The sequence below is a fragment of the Aphelocoma coerulescens genome, chromosome 1 (assembly GCF_041296385.1).
Source record: "Aphelocoma coerulescens isolate FSJ_1873_10779 chromosome 1, UR_Acoe_1.0, whole genome shotgun sequence".
NCBI lineage: Eukaryota > Metazoa > Chordata > Aves > Passeriformes > Corvidae > Aphelocoma > Aphelocoma coerulescens.
The window spans coordinates 75224297-75243265 of NC_091013.1; the positions used below are offsets into that span (position 1 = coordinate 75224297).

Here is an 18969-nt window from a genome sequence, read left to right on the forward strand (position 1 = left end):
TGAAATCGCTTTTTTACTTGCATTCTAAAAATGTAATGAACAATAAATTCTTACATACGAGTACTCACATAAAACAGACCTTATATTAACATCTCAGGGTTCATTCTATCAGTAATATAAGCCTACAGAACAGGCAAAGAAGGATTTTTATTTGCTTCCATTTTCAGCAATTACTTCTTTTAAATTAGGTTTTAATTAATTGGTTTAGTTTTCTTCTCCTCTAATTGTAGGTCAAGCTCTATATCTCATCATTACCTTTTTTCTATCACCTGCTTCTAAGTTTTTTTAATTTCCTCATCCTTTCTTCATCATTCCCTCCTGCTTTTAGCCCAATTATTCCTTCCAGCTGATATCTTCTTTCTTTCTTTTTACTTTCTTTCATCATTATCATAGAATTTAGAATTGAAAAATGAGTGAGGAATTACTTCAGTAAGTACATCTGAAGGCTTGCAGGCTTCAGCAGCAGGGTATTTCACAGGTATTGAGCTAATTTGTAAAGGATTCACCCTCTCCCCTGACATAAAGAGTGACAGAAAACTTGCAGAAAAAACCCCCCAAACCAAAAATACCAGTCTTCCAGCTTAGCCACGTGTAAATATTTCAGGACAACTGCTGCAAACTACATGGAGGAGGTGGAAGGGCTAAATAAAAACCAATAAACCCCCCAAAAAATTTCCACTCCAAATAGTTTTCAGGTTGTTCTCCATGTAAGCAGAAAAGATACACAACAGGCCACTGATTATACACCAATAAATTGTTCATCTAATGAATTATGCTTAGCGCTGATAAAAGTTATAATTGAAGAGATGGTAATTGCTTTCAAATATATGTTCTGACTAATCAGATTATATATGTATACATGTAATGCTAAGTAACATATCAAACCAGCCTTCAATGGAAAATCATAGCTATTTTTTTAGCAGGCCTGAAAGGAGACAAGGAGAGAAACAAGTTTTGCTTAAATTCCATAAGTTAAGGAATATTCATTCACTCCACTGCAGAGTACAACTACGATTCTTCCTCAGCAAGATTTGCTTCAGGAAAGAGGCTTTTAGAACAGCTATTTATGGAATCAGGGTTTTTCAGTGCCAAATATTTTACTGTTTTGAAATATATAATGTACTGACTTCTCTCAGTGGAAACAGATACAGTTTCCAAATTCTAGATCATTGCAAAGCTTTTAAAAAGTACCCAGTATATACTGATACATCCCATAAGACAAAACTAAAACAATACCTATGACGAGCTTTTATAATGACAATTCCTAGCCAGCACTGACTGATTCAGAAATATGTCTTTCTAGTGAACACTATGGACAACTTTTTCTAACCTGCAACACTCCAGTGTTATAAAGACACACAGGTTTTAAGACAAACACTTTTGAAAAGTATGATGTGAAATATCAGGATATTCTAGAGAAATATCACCAAAAAGTATCTCCTCTTTTATTAACCAAATTTAGAGTTTGGTTATTTGCTCTGACCTCATGCCTTTTCCCATCAGGTGAAAGTAGGTTATATTAGCTATCAGGTTTAAACAGAGTTTGCATATTTTTATGGAATATAAAGAACTAAATAAGCAGTATATTATAGAATAAGTACAAAAAAATGACATTGACAAATTTGAAATTTAGGAAAGCAAAGCAAGAAGAAGCAATTAATTCTTGCTCTGAAGCAGACTGGGGAAAATTAACAAACTCCTGGGTGGAAATCTCTGTCCTGCCTTTGGCAGGAAGAAATTTTTAGTACAGAGAAAAAAAAAGAAGAAAAAAAAAGAAGAAAAAAAAAGAATTTATGTGGAAAAAAATTATGCAATTTACTCAGCACACTCTTTCTAGTCGATTCAGGTTTCCCAGCAATGATTATTGTGAAAATGCTATATAGACAAAGAAATGGCTTTGACATAAAGAATAATATGTCGTACGACAAAACTCAGCAGTTTTAACTTATCTAGAAGTTCTTATTTTTTCAGTAAATCCAGTCATATCACTGAGGATTACTTTGTGCAAGTATGTCCTCCAGTATGCCCTATTTTCTTCATCAGATATTTAATTTAAGCATTGACACAAAGCTCACATTCTCACATATTTGCCTAACTGCCTCATTACCCACTCTCATTGACCACTTGGGAAGTGCAAACCCAGAGAAATTTAGATTTGGGTTATGTGCATAAATGACTATCTGTGAGGACTAACATAAACTTTGTAAAATGCATGCAAACAATAAAAATGTGGATTTCATATAATGATTCTCACTTCTATTACCTTTGTGACTGTAAACAATTATTATGTTCTTAGTACCAAAATATTTGAGCATCTTAAGATTGTAAAAGTACTGAGTTATGCAGTATTGTGAGATAGTGGAATTCTATTAAGCCCCTTTTATAACTGGCAAATGGAATATGGAATATACATGGAATATAAAAGAAAGAGATTTAGAATAAACAACTACCCTAATGCCCTGATATCCAATGCTAAGTTCCATCAAAAGGCAGGGCATAATACACATAATGTTCTCTCAAAAACCACTCGACTTCTTACGCTACCAATTACTATTTACTGAGTATTGCAACTTCCTCAGTGATGAACAAACTTGATGCTTTCTGTTTCAGGGATTTGATTCTGTTCCTATTCAAATAATTGAATAAAAATATTTCTATTGACTTGAGGAAAGGGACCAAGTATCAGTTAGGTGTGGACTTTGATGCAGTTATACAACAAGCTATTGCTTAGGGTGGGGGTAAAAAGAGTGCTTCATTAAACACAGGAGATGTATGGCAACTCTGGATTCTGGTTATCCTGATGCTGGTGACTGTCACTGCTTGCATTTGCTGGCCCTGAGCTGTAACACATTGTTGCACATACAGATATAGCTGAGACTCACATTTTGTAATTACTCAAAGCCCTCGGCGAGGCAGGGACGCAACTGTACAGAAGGCAAGGATGAAATGGCATCTCTGTAGACAGCAACCAGGTTTTATTGCTGCAAGGAGTTGACTTGCATGGAAACTGCTGGCAGCTGCCAAACCCTTATGCACCAAAGATGCAGCTTAGCTTTAGGGTTCACAAAGGTGTGACCAGTTTTCATTTCAGAACTGCTTGACTGATTCTAACTGGAGCAACAGGATGTCTTCAATTGCAGTAGAAGCATTTTTTCATCATTTGAAAATGCTCCCAAGCAGGTAAGTGCTTGAAGAAACAGAGACAAGGCCTTCTACAAAAAAAATTCCATCTCTGAATCCTCATAAAAGCTCATCAAAAGACTCCTTGATTGAGATGTCCTAGTCTAAAAGACATTTGACATCTAGCTTCTCAGTGAATTATCTACACAGGGATATTCCAAACCAGCTGAAATGAGTAGCCACCACTGCAGAATCCTAGGTAAGAAGCACTGTGTTGTGGAGTATCTGGATGGGAGGACCATCTTGGATGTGTTATCATTCTCTTGGACTCTAAACACAGATTCTAGATGACTAGGAGTGGAAAACAAGCAGAAGTAGCTCTAGGGCTCTATCACTCACAGTGACTTGCTTTCAGGTAGCTGAGCTTATGCTGCCTATGGCATATGGAACCAAAGGAGCATCAGATGATTTATTTGGGATTTATCTCCCAATAATATGACATTGCAGGACTGATTCTGTAGGCATGTGGCCCTTAGAAATGAGCATGAGGCATGGGGAACATTCAGTTTACAATGAGTATGTCTAGTCACCTAAATTCAAGCCATAACTTTAGCTTGTACTTTCCTACCAACACTGAAACTGATACACACGTGGGCTCACTATATTTGGTCAACCACTCATCATATCATATATCATACCATATCACATCACATCATCACTGTTTCTGCACCTTCTCAGCATTAGACTCAAATGCAGTCCTCAGACTTCTCTGAATAAGAGAAATTGAACTTCTGGTCTGTGTATCAGCTAACAGCAGCACGGGAAAATGCATATTTTCTCCTTTTGGGGAGAGACCAAATACTGGAAAGACAGGCCGACCCATATATTGACATGGTTAGTTACACCAATAAAACTCTCAAAGTTGCTTCAAACGTTAGTTTTAACACACATTCAATTCAAATCAAGTAGCTTTTGGCTCAGGAGTTAAAAGCATGTTTGACTTGCAGTATCTGCACCCTGAATATTCAACTTCTCCATATATTAAAAGTCCACACACGCTGTAGTGGCTGAATGAAACTGCTAATGATATTAACTTCAGAACAGAGAGGATGCAGCATTTCCATCCAGTTAAATCCTTTTCTTTCTTGTAGGATCTTTACATCCACCTTCTAGGCCAGTTCAGGGAAAGACCTTGGCAAGTTCAGGCCAAGACACTGCTTGTTGTGCCCCAAAGCTAGTTCAATTAATGGCTTTGTAGATCCAGCTTGCACTGCAGTACTTCTTGTAGCAAACACTATTTAGAGAACTTGCTTTGCAAACAAGAGTGTACTGTTTCATTGAGATAATAGGACTGTGGGTAGAGATTGTTAAAGAGCAATCAGCAAAACAGGATTGGTAATGAATCTGATGAAACTCTCTGTTTGACTTACAATATCAATTTTGGAGCTAAGTACGTGCTTGGTATAATAACATTGCTGATGCCTCATCTCATTTTCAGTTGCGAGGACTCTATTTGCTGGGCTCAGACAGAGGTTATCTGACTCATCTGCTTAGATGACAGTGGAGTCATTTCACTGAAAGACATTTGTCAAATCAGAGCCCTTGGCAACAGCAAGCACTCCTGGTATAGAAGTTAAATCTCACCTGGCTTAAGGCTGGATACAAACTAAAACACCATTTGCAGACAAGACTAAAAAGTGGGTAGCTAATATTTCATGATTTAGAAAAGTAGATGGCCACTTTGAATTCAACAGATTTGTAAGAAAACAGCTATGAATTATGCAAATTATCAAACCACTGATGTTTGCCTATTTTTATAACATTTCTTTCATAAAATAGGATTCATATTTAAAATGCATACTTTCAAGATATTTTCAGATCCTCTTTTATCTTTGTTCTGATATACAGAATAACAAACTTCCTTACTTAAAGTATTAATTAAAACAGGTGTTACTCAAGAGGAAAAAATATATTCTTAAAACAGATTCAGTTCTAGCTTCATTTCCTTTTTCAGCAAGGACCAAATTCTGTCTTTGGTTCTGTATCAAATAATTAAATAAATAATAAATAATTTAATAACAAATAAATAAATAAATAAATAATTTAATTAAATAATTTAAATATCTGCAAAGATATTTAAAAACACCATTACATTTGGCATTACATCTTCTGTGTTAGAAAAAAAGACTGCTACTCCCACTGCTACATGTATTTATTCAGGAATTAAGTTTTTATAAGTTGGGTAAATAATTTTATTATATTAACATTTGTAATTATGCAACTTACCTAAAGAAATCGAATTAAATAGTTTCCTTTGATTTGTAAAGGTTGTCAAAAGGATTTTCTTAAATCTTAAACTTGCACGTACACTCTAATCTCACTACTCAGAGTTTTTGGAACTCTTGATCAATATCATAAATTATTCCAACAGTACACTTTAAACAAGTGTTCCTCCACACCATTTAACATACATGATTTGATTCATAATATAATTCAGATTAACCAAATGCTTTAAGAAAATACATTATATTTATATGAAAATATGTATCACTACTAAAAAGTCTTACTTTCTTTGGCAACAGCTTCTGCAGTATCTCAATATCTTTCCATTCAACTATTACTCTTTGGATAAAATCTTTAAATATTCACTGTCTGATAGAGACAACGGGAATGACTGTAGCCTGATTGGAGGCAAGTTGTATTTAGCTTAATACAAAAGTAGCAAAATACAGCTGTTGAGGATTATTCAGAATAGAAACTATGGAATGTTCATGTTCTGACATGAAAATTTGGATGAGAATTTCTGAAAAATTAAGTAATTTATTTCATTTGAGTATTAAGGTAATGCAACCTTCTCAAAATGGCAACTAACTCTATGGAGCACCCACTGTCTATCACAAAATGCACAGAAAGGCTGTACAAGTCCACTAATGTACATCTTTAGTGAAGAAGAACTCCTGCTGTAAGTGTTCTTTACTGTACATTTTCATCGTTGCCTGGTCTAGTTTTAGGTGTTCCAAATGACTGAGCATCTCCAATTTAATAAGACATCCTATTACACAGTCTACTAAGTCTCGCTGTCAGAAAGTGTTACCTGATTTACAGTTAAAATTTTGCTTTCTCAATTCATCACACTCCTAGTTTCATATTTTTATATTTCCTTAAGTAATTCCTTCCATCTTCAGTGCCTGAATTTATCAAGTGCTTAAATAGTTGTTTACACAAGTACTTTATTACAAAATCAGTTTTTTTAATTTCAAAATACATGTAGCATTTATAGATTTAGATCAGTATCATTATCAGTCAACTAATATGAATATATAGTAAGATTATCTATAGTTTGCTTTTCAACGTCTTATTAAATGAACTACCAACAAATTACTATTGCCTTACAGAAAACTTCAAAAAATAATTTAAAAAGAATTTTTATTACTTTGTCAATATTGATTTTAATGAGAACCCTAAAAGTTTAGAAAGGTGTTATGTCTGTGATAAAAGTTTCTGGGAACGGCTACGCAGGTAGAGTACTCACTAATTAAAAGTAAGCCAAAAGAAGAAAACACCTGCCAATATTTGGAAAACCCTGTATGTTTTTGTATAACTGTGGCAATCACCCTATTTATTCCAGTGCCAGAAATTTATGTGCATAACAGAGAAACTAAAAGCCCACAGTCTACCTTAAATGAACAGAAACACTCCCAGTTCTCATTGCCTTTGTCTCTATGTCCAGATGAGGTGCAGGCTGAATATTTGTCCTGTTCTTAGGAATAACCGTGCTTAGGATATGCATTGTTGGACTGGACATTGTGTGCTTGGCCCTCCACAGAGCAAGTTACTCCTTGTCATGATAAGGTGACTCAGGGGTTATTCTAAGGCTTAGTATTACAACTTGACTTTCTTCTTGTTAGACTCAAACCCAAGTAAGGTTTGATATGGATGGCAGGAGAACTTGATACAGATGGTAGGAGAACTTGAGATTGAGCGCAGATTTGAATTATGTTTGACTAACAGTGCATCTAAAACTATAAAGACCTGTGTACTCCTCTTACACTGTGCTTAAAATTTTTGTTAGAGGAAACTCCACACTGAAGAAAGCCAACTAGTTATTCTGGTGAACACTGTAGTTGCATTACTATCTGTCCATATCAATATGAAATACAGTGCAATTTCCTTTCTTATTCCAAGAGACCACAATAGCTGGGGCATCCACTAAAATCCATGGAAAACATGGGTTTCTCAATCAGAGGCTAAAAAAGTTAGAAATAATCTTTGGCACACAACTCTTCCTGGTGTTATGGTAATGTAAGCAGAACCCAAATAACACAATAACTGAATTAATGAGGGGTTTCTGAAGATTTGCTAGAGCATCAGGAATGGTAATCATCTGATCAGGCACATTTTTCACACCTGACTTTTAGAGCACTAGCATGACAATCCTGGACTAGGGCTAGCATGACCTCCAGCCTGAGCCTTGGAAGGATTGAATGGGTACCCCCAAACTGGTATAACCTGCTAATTTAGTGTGCAAGCATTCTGTCACCTCTTCCAAGTCGTTGATAAAGTTTTTGAAAAGGACAAGACCCAGGACAAGACAACTGCAATGCTTACTACTGCCCTCCATGCAGACCACAACACATTAGCATCTACCTTCCGAGCCCGACTACCCAGGCAGTTAATTTTTTTATACTTACCCCTTTGTCCACTCCTCATGGCTGTAATGTTCTAACTAGGGTACAGGAATATTTTGAGAGGGAGTCAAAACCTTGCTAAAGTCAAGGCAAATGCTATTTTGTGTCCTCCCAACATCTGTAATTCCAGACATTTCATCATAAAATGGTAATCAGATTGGTCAGGCATCATTCACCCTTGGTAAACCCACGGCCTCTTTTTTTAAAGACAAGTGCAATACTTACATTCCCCCAGTCATCGAGGATCTGCCCAGTCTCCAAAACCTTTCAAACATTGCAGAGGGTGGCTCTGCAAGAGAATCAGTTCTCTCTGCACCAATGGATGCAGACCATCTTGCTGCCATTTGCCCTTTGTAATTCTTAACTGAAGCTGAGCTTTGGCACTCCTGACACAGAAAGCCTGACACATTTCCTGGCCCAGACAACATTTCCAAATTTCTTCTTTGTAGCCTGTGTCTGCTTCCAACTCTTCTATACTGCTTTTTGCATTGAAGATCCATCACAAGTAACCTGCCTAGCTAAGCCAGGATATTTATCTTCCTGAGTATCAGGACTGATCATTCCTACATTTGGAGGAATACAGTCCTTAAACTTGATCAAGCTTTTCGGGGTAACTTTACTCTTCAGATCTGGCTTCCATGGGATCCTTTGAGTAGCAGATCCAGCTGTGTGCCACCTTTAATTGTCCTATCCAGAAGTTATTGCTGACACCCTCTAGAAATCTTCATTGCTTCTATCCTGCCATGCAAGTTTTTCAACAGATATCAGAGACATTGAAGTTCCCCTCTTTCAGACCTACTGCATCCTTCAGAATTGTCCACAGGACATCTAACATCCTTGCAGCCCTAAATCCCTTAAGATTCTTAGTTTCTAAACTCTTAAAATTAGCAGTCCCCTTTAGTGCTCAAAAAGCCTCATTATGTTAAAAACAGAATCTGAAATTTCCATTATATGCAAAAGGTGATATGTCATCCAGGGGGAAAAAACCAACCTTTTTTCAAACTGATTTTCGTGCAAAAATAATGCTAGTTTTTAAATTACTCTATTTCACCTTATCCACCAAGCTCAAGGCATAATTATTTGAATGGCTTCTCTGAAACAGCTGAATATAATGAATTCACAGGTTTCTTCACTCATCCCCACAAAAAAACTTGAGACCCTGTCCCTCTGAACTCCAAGAGAGAAAAAATGAATGAGACACATCTGATACCTGTGAATTAATGTGCACTATTTGGAGATGCTCGTATGTTTTTTAATTGGGGCAGCATGAGAACAGGAATATCTTCTCTGTTCAGGTTGTTCTCTTTTAGTCTAGCTTTTATGAAATGAAATGAAATGAAACAATGAAATTCTGTTCAATTTAGCCATCTACATTTAATGCTGAAAGCCTCTCAAACAATAGAGCTTAGAAAAGTTTCTGTCTTTCATCATTCCAAATTCTCACAAGGAGGTCAAAATCTATTCATCCTGCAGTGTATCTACGTCTGGTTCATGTTCTCCTTTATCAGCTTAGCTTCTTTGCTGGTATTTATCACACTGTCTGGTTTTATGGGGGTTAAGGCAGGACATCTGTGCATGGATTAATTCAATGCCAGAGCTTCTTCAGGCTCTGTTCATAATTTCATTATTATTTTAATCTGGATCTCTGAATAGACATAGCATGTGATTTTTGTATACTGCAAGTTATTACTTAATGAAAGAGTCAGGGATGCTTTATAGAAAAAGAGAACACTTTTTATACAACAAAACAAACTTTGATGTCTAAATAACAAGTTTGTCAGCTCTGAGTGGGCTTATGAACGGGCTGTGCTATAGAACCATGTCGATCAACCACTAAAGCACCAACGCCCCTATTACTGAAAAACTGTTTTCCTAATAAAATTACATACTGCAGTCATGGTATGTTTAAAGTTTTCTTTGAGCATAAACTCTCTTCAAGACTCCACTATAAAAAATGTATTTAAAAATGTTTGTTGCATTTTTTTCTAAATATGTTTATCAACCTTAGTGAGGATACAACTCGTTTTTTGTATTATTTTACAGAGGAAAAAAGCTGTTAATATCTTATTAGCTATCAATATTTCAATATTGTTAAGAGTGATATTGTTAAGAGTGATCTTAATGTATTTTTTTAAAACTAGGACCAAATGTTTTTAAAGTATTAGCTAAAAAGACAATATTTATTGTGACTATCAAGCATAATAAGTCCTATAGTCTCTACACAATAGACCTAAAACATAATTAATAAATATAAGTGTTATCACAGTTGACAGATTAATATTTGCCAAATAACTGATGATTGCATAGGATAATATTTCACAATTACTTTTAAACTCTTCCCAATCATGGGAATGCTTAATAAGTGCGATATACATGAATCAACTCATTTCCTAAACAGCAAATATTTGTCAAGCTTGGAACTCAAGAATCCTAAAAATCTAATTCTGACTATATTGATACCTCGCTTTTCAAACAGTAACAAAAAACTTGGAGCCATAAATGCTTAGCTGCATCAGGAAGAGGGTTTTATGGTAGTATTGGCAATTTCTGTCAAATTCTGCAAATTCTGACAAATTCTTCACAGCTGGTGTTTCCTTGGACACAGGAAAGGACTGTGATGCTTCCAATTATACTTCTAGACTTTGAACATGCAGTAAAAATCTTTTTTACACTCAGTGGCTATCAGTGCTCCTCTTGTGATTCTCTGGGTGGTATTTCTGGTAGTCCTCAGAGTTACTTCTTGTCTCGAGAGATGTAGTCTATTAAAACAATACCCAGTAAAAAACGTTCTCCATTCTTAACAATGTCACATGTACTTTTGTGAGGATTGTGACATACATGTGCACTTTGCACAAGTGTATTTACAGTTGATATTTAGCTGAATTGCAGTATTTCCCTAAAATTATCCCAAATTAATGAAGGCATTACGGTTAAGCCACTACCCAATTGGGTGTGTCAGGCATACAGATTCTTTAACACAGAATTAGGAAATTCCTTGTAATCAAGGCATTCATAGCCCACTCTGTGAAAGAATGCTTTGCTACAGCTGTTACTCCACTGCTCTTGTTGCAAAAGCAGAAGGACACTGTCCCTCCGCAGATCACGGCATTTGGTGCCTACCTCACAGGCAACTATGAGGAGATTGGCATTCCTAGAAGTAGAATAATGCTATTTTTTTTTAAGTCCTCACTGGTATCAGAAAAGAAATGCCCAGGCTCATACATAGAAATCAAACCAACATAAAGTAATTTTTAAAACTCCTTAAAAATAGAACCCTGAGCCACACAGAAAACAATTACAAGTTTCTCATGTTCTCTGTAATTTATGACATGCACGCACTAAAAGCACATCTTCCATAAGAGAAAAATTATGTGATCTAAGATGTTCAGCACTGTAATCTGTATGACAGTAACAGTACTGTAAAGAATTTACGTGGGGGAAAACCCTTCATGGGAATTCAAGCACTAAGAACTGTATTAGTAAGTAGGACTTAAAGTTAACATACTTTCGTTTTAGCAAGTATAGAAATATTTATAATAAGATAAAGTGGTCTTCACTTAGTGACAGAGGTTTAATAACAGAGACTTTCTTCAGTAGCCAGGGCAGAGCTGTAGAAATTTATTATTATTGTTTTTCTTGTAACAAGTCTATTCAAATCATCTGTGTATCACAACTGCATGTTAGGAGCAAATTAGCTTAGCTTAAATATTCACTGATGCATTTTATTGCATTCTGACTAAAATCGTATCTTGCAGACTTCTGAAACTTACCCTTTAATCTACTACATGCAAAATTACATTATAAATATTAAAATATATATGACAGTGGAAAGTTATTATATTTATTTCTGAATTATTTAGCTGCTTAGCCTCAAGTATGAAGTAGTGATAATTACCTCCGAGCTGTAATTAATTGGGCAAATAAATTGTTAAATTTTAGATGCTGATAAATAGGAGAAGGAAGCTAAAAAACCACAGCAAAGGTCAGCAATATTTTAACTAAGGAATTCTGTATGAGATAAAATTACAGCAAAAACTTAAAAAATATCAGCCAAACAGAGACTATGAGACAACAGTAAAATACATTCTCATAGAACAGTTAGAATTCACTGCAATGTAAAGCATCAACAACCTCAGTCTTCCAAAAATTATTGCCAATATAGAAATTACATATGAGGAAGTATGTTCAAAGATAGATTTTTCTAACATACTTTCAACCAAAGTACAAATCACAATTGAGAAGAAAGAAAATAGAACCATCCATTACCTACAGAGAAGCTGGTGTACGTACAAAATAAGTGAAGTGGTGAGGCAGGGAAGAGAAGACAAGAATGTAAATTAAAGAGGACACTTACTGGGGAAAACCACATCACTTTAAGAATCCAAATTGTCAAAGAAAAATTCACAACTAGGATGATAAGCAGAAGGAGAACAAACAGGTAGAGGCAACGCTTTCTCCAGCCATAAATTCCAATTTTGTAGATATATTCATTCTTCGGCCTCTCTAGGCTTGTGCCTGGTGTTGTTGTCGTGTATTGTTCACGTACCATCTGCTATGTAAAGGAAAAAAGAAAGGGAACTGCTTAGTTGCTTAATTTAAGTGACAATATTTACACAAAACTCCAAGGAAAAGATGAAGATATATTTGTAATAGCTAGAAACCAGAAACTCTTATGAAGTTTTACCTGGAAAACATTTTCATCGTGCCCTGTTCAACTTACATCTTAGTTTTTGATACATGCAACGTGATGTTTTAATATATGAACTGCATTAACTGCTGCTTTCAGGAGGCTTAAATTTATTTTATCCTATAAAGAATGGCAACACTTTCCTCCTATTTGTCATAATATTCTAATTCGCCCATCATAAAATATTTCATGGGATCATATAATAATCTACAGCTCACAACTGCATATCAGTTGGAAAATATATATATATATATATATATATATATATATATATATATTTTCCAATATATTTTAGGCTTCAGAATATGTATGTAAAGAAAAGAAATTATTCTTTATGATGTACAGGAAATACTGATTTCTCCATTCATCTCAGATATTCATATTTAAAGATATATCAGCATTAAAAACATTGCCTACTGGGTTTAAACAACTTCACTTTATACTATAGTTCTTAAAGAAGCATTGTTTGAATTTAAAGGAATCTTACAAGGTTGCACTTCCTTAAAACATGAGAATATTCACTAACTTCCACTTTCACAGCACAGTTATCATCAACACTTCAAACCATTCATTAAAGCTTACAGTTTTGGCCAAAATAATAAAAACTCAGCAGCTGAAGCTACTTATCAAGAATAAGAGTGGCCAAAATCTGCCTCATTTACACTGAGATAAAGCAAAAAACCCCCAATCCAATCATGGATGTCAGAAACAAAAAAGGTATTTTAAGCTTCCATGAGCCAGGTATGTCCACAGGCATCTCACATCCAAAAACTGGTCCACTTTCCTACAGTATGATGCTCCCAAATGAAAGTGCCTTCAGAAAGGTTTCACACGAGGTCTGCTCTCAATTCTCAATTTCCTCCTATCAGTGAGATCACCATGCTCTGCTCACACAGCTTTCAAAACACGATCAAGTGACATCCTTGCCTCTGTTCAAGTTTCCTGCAGAGCCATCCTGTGTCTGTAACACGATTGTGGCTCTCAGTTCTAACCCTTATCCTTAGAAAGATGTCATCTTTTGTTCCTGTAGCTTCCTAACAAGACAGAGAATGAAATATAAGTTTACAGCTGAACAGAAGTCCATGCATTATCCCTTTGTATATATGCAGTGGTCATCTTATTTCTGCACATCCACAAAAAAAAAATTCATTTGTTGTTTATTTATATTCAAAAATTAGACCAAATTATCAGCAGTTAATAAGATTAATTTTGTTACAGACATTATGGTATAATACTATATTTATTATTTTTTTCTGCTATCAGTCTCAGTTGCTCATAGACTATGTATGTAAATCTTTTCATAGCTGAAAATAGTATAACAATTTATTCCTTAAGAATTATAGACTCTGAAATGACTTGCCTTAATATTAGTGCAAAACATTGTAGATTTACAAGATGTTATTAAATATTCACCACATGAACTATGTTTGTTTAAAAATATCAGAGTATGCATTTCAGTTCAGTGAATTACTCAAGCACATAGTACTGGTTACAGAATACTGTTTATATATGAGTCAATACTAATTTTTTTTCTGTTTTCTACCTAATTCTTGTATAGTAAACCATATTACTCACACAGAAGTTGCCCCTTATCTGAAATCTCTGTTACTGTGCTCGGCCATGCCATTGGGACATTATACATACAAAGGGTTCCGGAAGATGCTTAGACAAACCTTTACCCTGACTTCCACACAGTTTTCTTCTAAACACATAACTACAGAACAGGATGCAGTACCTCTTATCTGGTAACACCCAGAAATACACTTTGAGAAATAAGCTGTGCAGTTCTTGCCCATGTGTAGTGCAACTATGTCCTGGTTCTGGCCAAGACACGGTTAATATTTGCAGTAGCCAGGAGGGGCATGGCCAAGACTCTGAGTTTATCCTATACAACCTCATGTGGCCATGTGCAGGGGCTGGTGGGGGAGAAGGGATCCCTTCCAGTCCTGCTGGACATGGATGAGTGGTCAGGGTGTTGCCGGTTTCCATGCGGTGAGCACTCGCATGTGAATTTGCTCGCAATCTCTTCTACGCCCCCTTCACAAGGCAGACTGCTTTGCCTGTTCCTTGTGCTGTTCCCTAGGTCTGCAAGGTAAATTTTGCAGTAGAAAGATCATTTGCCAAAGAGTTAATTAATTCTCCCATCTTCAAGTTCTTATGCAGCCTCATTACAGTGGTCTCTGAGGCTGGAATTCATCTCACAATGTTAGATATGAACAATTTAGCCCTGAATATCTGAGCCAGTCAACCTGGACTCCCTTTATGGTTAATGGAGATAGGTCTCCCTGCTGAGAATTACTTATCTGACTTAAGTTAGATGAGAATTTTAGCCATCCAATGAACTGTGCCTTAGATGTGTTTGACTTCTCTCCACCAAAAGAGAAAGAAAGAGAGCCTGGGATGACTTTCTCATATGTGTATGCCTGTATGCTTAGACATTTCAACCAGAATGATTTCCAAAAGCATGTAATTTAACAATAAGATAGGCTTTTTCTGATTCCTATTCTTCTCTGTTCCATTTATACCCTGTTGTAAAATGTTTATTTTGTGAGTTGAGGGTTTTATACATTATGTATTATGTACTGCTGTTTAATGAGGTGAGGTCAAAATCCATTATGCATTTCAGCAAAAAGCCTTTAAGTTTTGTGATTGTTTTCAGCCCTTCAGAAATTCCACAGGGCACATCTCCCAGCACAGCATCATTCCCTGCATGAATTATTTTTTCTTGACAGAAAATAGTTCTGTTGTTCCTGAGCATTATTAATACAGCCAAAAGTTGCTTTGGTCATAGTAAACAGGCAGTGCTGGCCTAGACAACTGAATGCTTTGAGAAGGATTAAGTTTTTCTCCCTAACATAATATTTCATGATTTTTAAGAGAATTTGTGTCCTAATACCAAGTAATTACAGTGGAAATCCTTTCAGAACTGATACTGTTGGACTGTTTCTTTTGGGAGAATCAACTTTCCATATTACTGACTTATATGTTCATGAGATGAAATCACACAGGAAAATAATCTTCGACCTCTCTGGAGAAGTCAGAGAGAAATCTTTTTATAAGTTTAGGATGCTTTAGAAAGAGGGTTGGAAAGGAAAGCCTTAGATAGGCAGACCTCATAGTTCTGTTGTGAAGTCTCCCAAGAATCAAGGTAGGTGGTTAGAAGAAAAACAACACATATTTAGTACTGTGATGAAAAATGTGACTTTTAAATGGAAAAACCATGAAACTGGTTGTGTAGGAGCATACTAAACAGGCACCAAGAAGGAAGTGGTAACACAGACACTTGTATGTACACAAGTTAGTTGGAGAAGCAAGAAACATGCAGAATGCATAATGACTTTGGTAAATGTTATCTTTGTACTATTTTACAACAAAGCAGCACACACTGACTAAGAAATACTGGCAACCTACAGTGCAGATAAAATGGCAGTTGAAAATTCTTATATCTTTCAAATGGGCCATGAAAAAAATCTTACTTGCATCAGGTCAGCAGTACCACAAAATAAATTACTACAAATAAACTACTTAATTGGAAGTGGAATTTCTTGGTGTTCCTATTCAAAGACCAACACAATCAGCACATTTCTTATGGATTTTTGTAGATTTGGCCATAATTCACGGGATTGAACTCTATCATGATAGTTCTTTATTTAGAAGTATTTTCTAATTGTCATCATCTATTTTACTGGGATTCATTTAAATCCAATTAATTCCTGCCTCTTTGCTGATTTAAACCAGATACTGAATGCTAACTAGCTGCCAAAAGATTTTTCATAGATTTTAAGTGATAAATGAAACTTGTGAACAATCAGTAACACTGCAGATTTTTGACATTGTGAGATTTCCCATGTGTTCAGGCATTGTATGTGTTGCATGTAAGGCATGAAATTCATGCCTGTAGTAATACATATGAGCTGCCCATGAAAGAGCTGTATATTCTTCACACTGTGTTACTACAGCTGCCCTCTAAAAATATATAGCCATGACAGAACATTTCTCTAGCTCTCTTCTCCACCTTTTTCCACGCAAGACTTAGAAACTGGTCTCTGTCATTCGAGTGATTCTGAGGTCCAGAAGATTTTTATATCAATATTGATTAATGAAAGACACTGAAAGACTCTCTATCACTAATGTTACTGTTGGACTGAGGTTGGTTTGGGCATCAAGTTCAAAAAGCTGTTCTGACAGCTCTGAAATACTCATTTAAGACAGCTGTGTTTTTAAAAAGGAATTTGCAAACTTATCTGTTAGCCTGCTTAGGAAAGCAAGCCTGAGTAAAAGCTTGTTAATCATATTATTGGAACGACTTACCTGTAGGAAATACTGAAGACAGAATACTATTTCAATTAAAATAAGTAATCTCAGTGTACTTCAACTGTAAAAATGGTTTCACTGTTTTTGTTCATAAATGGCCATTATTTTCATGTAAATAAAATTCCCCTTAATACACAGTTCAGAACTGTGTTACTCAAGTACTTTGTCATGTTGTCATAAAGCAACTGGTAATAACATACAATTGGAAAACATAATTTAAATATAGAACTGCTTACCTGGTTAATACTAACAACCAGCTGTAATTCCATTAATAATTATGTAATTATTAGCATTTTATATTCTCAGCAAAGAGACCAAAAGCTTAGCACTCAATAGAAAAATCTTCAAATCTGAGTTAAGAAGAGCTGGTGAGGTTTCATGATGAAATTTGCACCACTGGTGTTTGTACTATACATGTTCCTCTTCATGAACAGCCACCAGTACATCTACTCTTCCCTCTTGTTCTGCTTTTGGCTAGGACAAGCTTAATTTTTCGCAGCAGATGGAAGGGAACATGGTAGAGGGGGTGTGTCCAGGACCCTGATGTTTTTCTATACCCCAGCAGGTCATTGGCAAGGGTGGGAGAGAAGGGAGTCTGCCTTCTGAGGAAAAGGGCATTCCTTTCAGTGGAAGAAAACATGGTTGGAAAGAAGCAGTCGGTATTTGCTTACTGTTGCAGGTTTTCCGTGCAAATAATTTCTTTGTGCTATACCTTCTCTTATTAATATTGTGCTGTTACTGTTCATTTTCTTATCTCATTGCTATTTCCAGCAAACTGTTCTTATCTCAACCCACGACCCTCACCTTTTGTACTTCCAGTTGGAGGGGAGGGGGAGCAAGTGGCAGCATGATTTTAGCTGGAGTATTGAATTGGAAAACACCATTCCTAAACCACGACACCTCTTTACATGAAATATATTCATTCACGTGCAAAATATTTCACAGTATGTGTGGGGATAAAAGAGGTGATAGTGCTGAATCACTGTACTGAAAACAGTACAGTGAAAAGCCCATTTTAACCTCTTAAACAAAATTCTTGTGCTGTTGTACACAAACTGTGAACTGAAATTAACCTGTCAACTGAGGCAAGTGAGAACTACTTTTACGATCTGTATACCATATCTTCATGGAATATTATACTCATTAATTTTCTTAATGTATGTTGCATTGGGCTAGATGGGTATTATTATATAATGTGAACATCAGAAGTACACCAACACTTCACACTCTAGTGCGTTCAGGCATGCACACTTTTGTCTTTGTAAAAACAGAAGCAGTCCACTGATTAACCAACAGGAAAGGGGTGCAGTTGGGAGTATTTTCCTGAAAGATGAAAAACATTTAAGGCAATCCTGTTGTTCAGAGAAAAAGATGGGAAACCTTTGGAATCCATATGGAAAGCTTTCAAGACAAAACCACAAAGGCAGGGAAAAATCAAACTAGATGAAATTAGATGAAAATTTTATAGTTACTTTCAAGCCTTCCATCATATTGTTTTTAATCTTGCCCAGCCTTGCTTTCTTGAAATTTTTGTTGTATAGCACATTACAGTTTGAATTGTAAACTAGTGCCATCAGCTGAAAAGAGCTGGATCCCTGCAGCGTAATTTGTGGAAACCAACGAAAAAATTCATATGGCCTAGTTAACTGTTTGCATACCCTGCAGTGCACATTTGCATAATATCTATGACATGGCCACAATTAACAGCTTTGCACATTTTAAGTAGAGCTGAAATGCAGTCACTGACAGCACAGGATTATATAAAATTAATAACATGATCATTAATACTATAAAAATAGATGTCATATTGCTATTAGAATATAATATTAATAATATTAATATGCTATATAAAATATTTGCCTAATATATGTCTACTCTTGAATCTCACAGTAAAAAATTTTTTTAAACTTTGTTTTCTATCTTTCAATTTGATTTATTTTCCTCCTTTAAAAAAAAATTTCATGGTACTCCCACCAGAATTAAAGACCAAGCAAAAATATTACATAGACTTTTTGTAAATTATTTTAAATTTTTGCATACTTTATGAGCTTATCTGTGGTATGAGAAATCCTATGTCTTTTAGGTGAAATGCCTGAAGGTGTTTTAAATTTAAAAAAAACAAAGTGAACCTTTTCTCTCTGAAATTCAGTCACCATTACA

At 35.5% G+C, this 18969-nt stretch overlaps 1 protein-coding gene across 5 annotated transcripts in view; it reads right to left on the reverse strand.

The window, feature by feature from the left end:
- Positions 1–18969, reverse strand: part of SGCG (sarcoglycan gamma) — a 109858-nt gene that overhangs the window by 43738 nt on the left and 47151 nt on the right. For 3 of the 5 annotated variants that reach the window (XM_069013476.1, XM_069013486.1, XM_069013497.1), the window contains one exon: positions 12163–12360. In XM_069013476.1, coding sequence (XP_068869577.1) covers positions 12163–12357 — 195 coding nt within the window. In that variant the 5' untranslated portion in view covers positions 12358–12360. The remainder of the gene's footprint in view (positions 1–12162; positions 12361–18969) is intronic. The other 2 variants (XM_069013505.1, XM_069013516.1) reach the window with 1 other exon arrangement.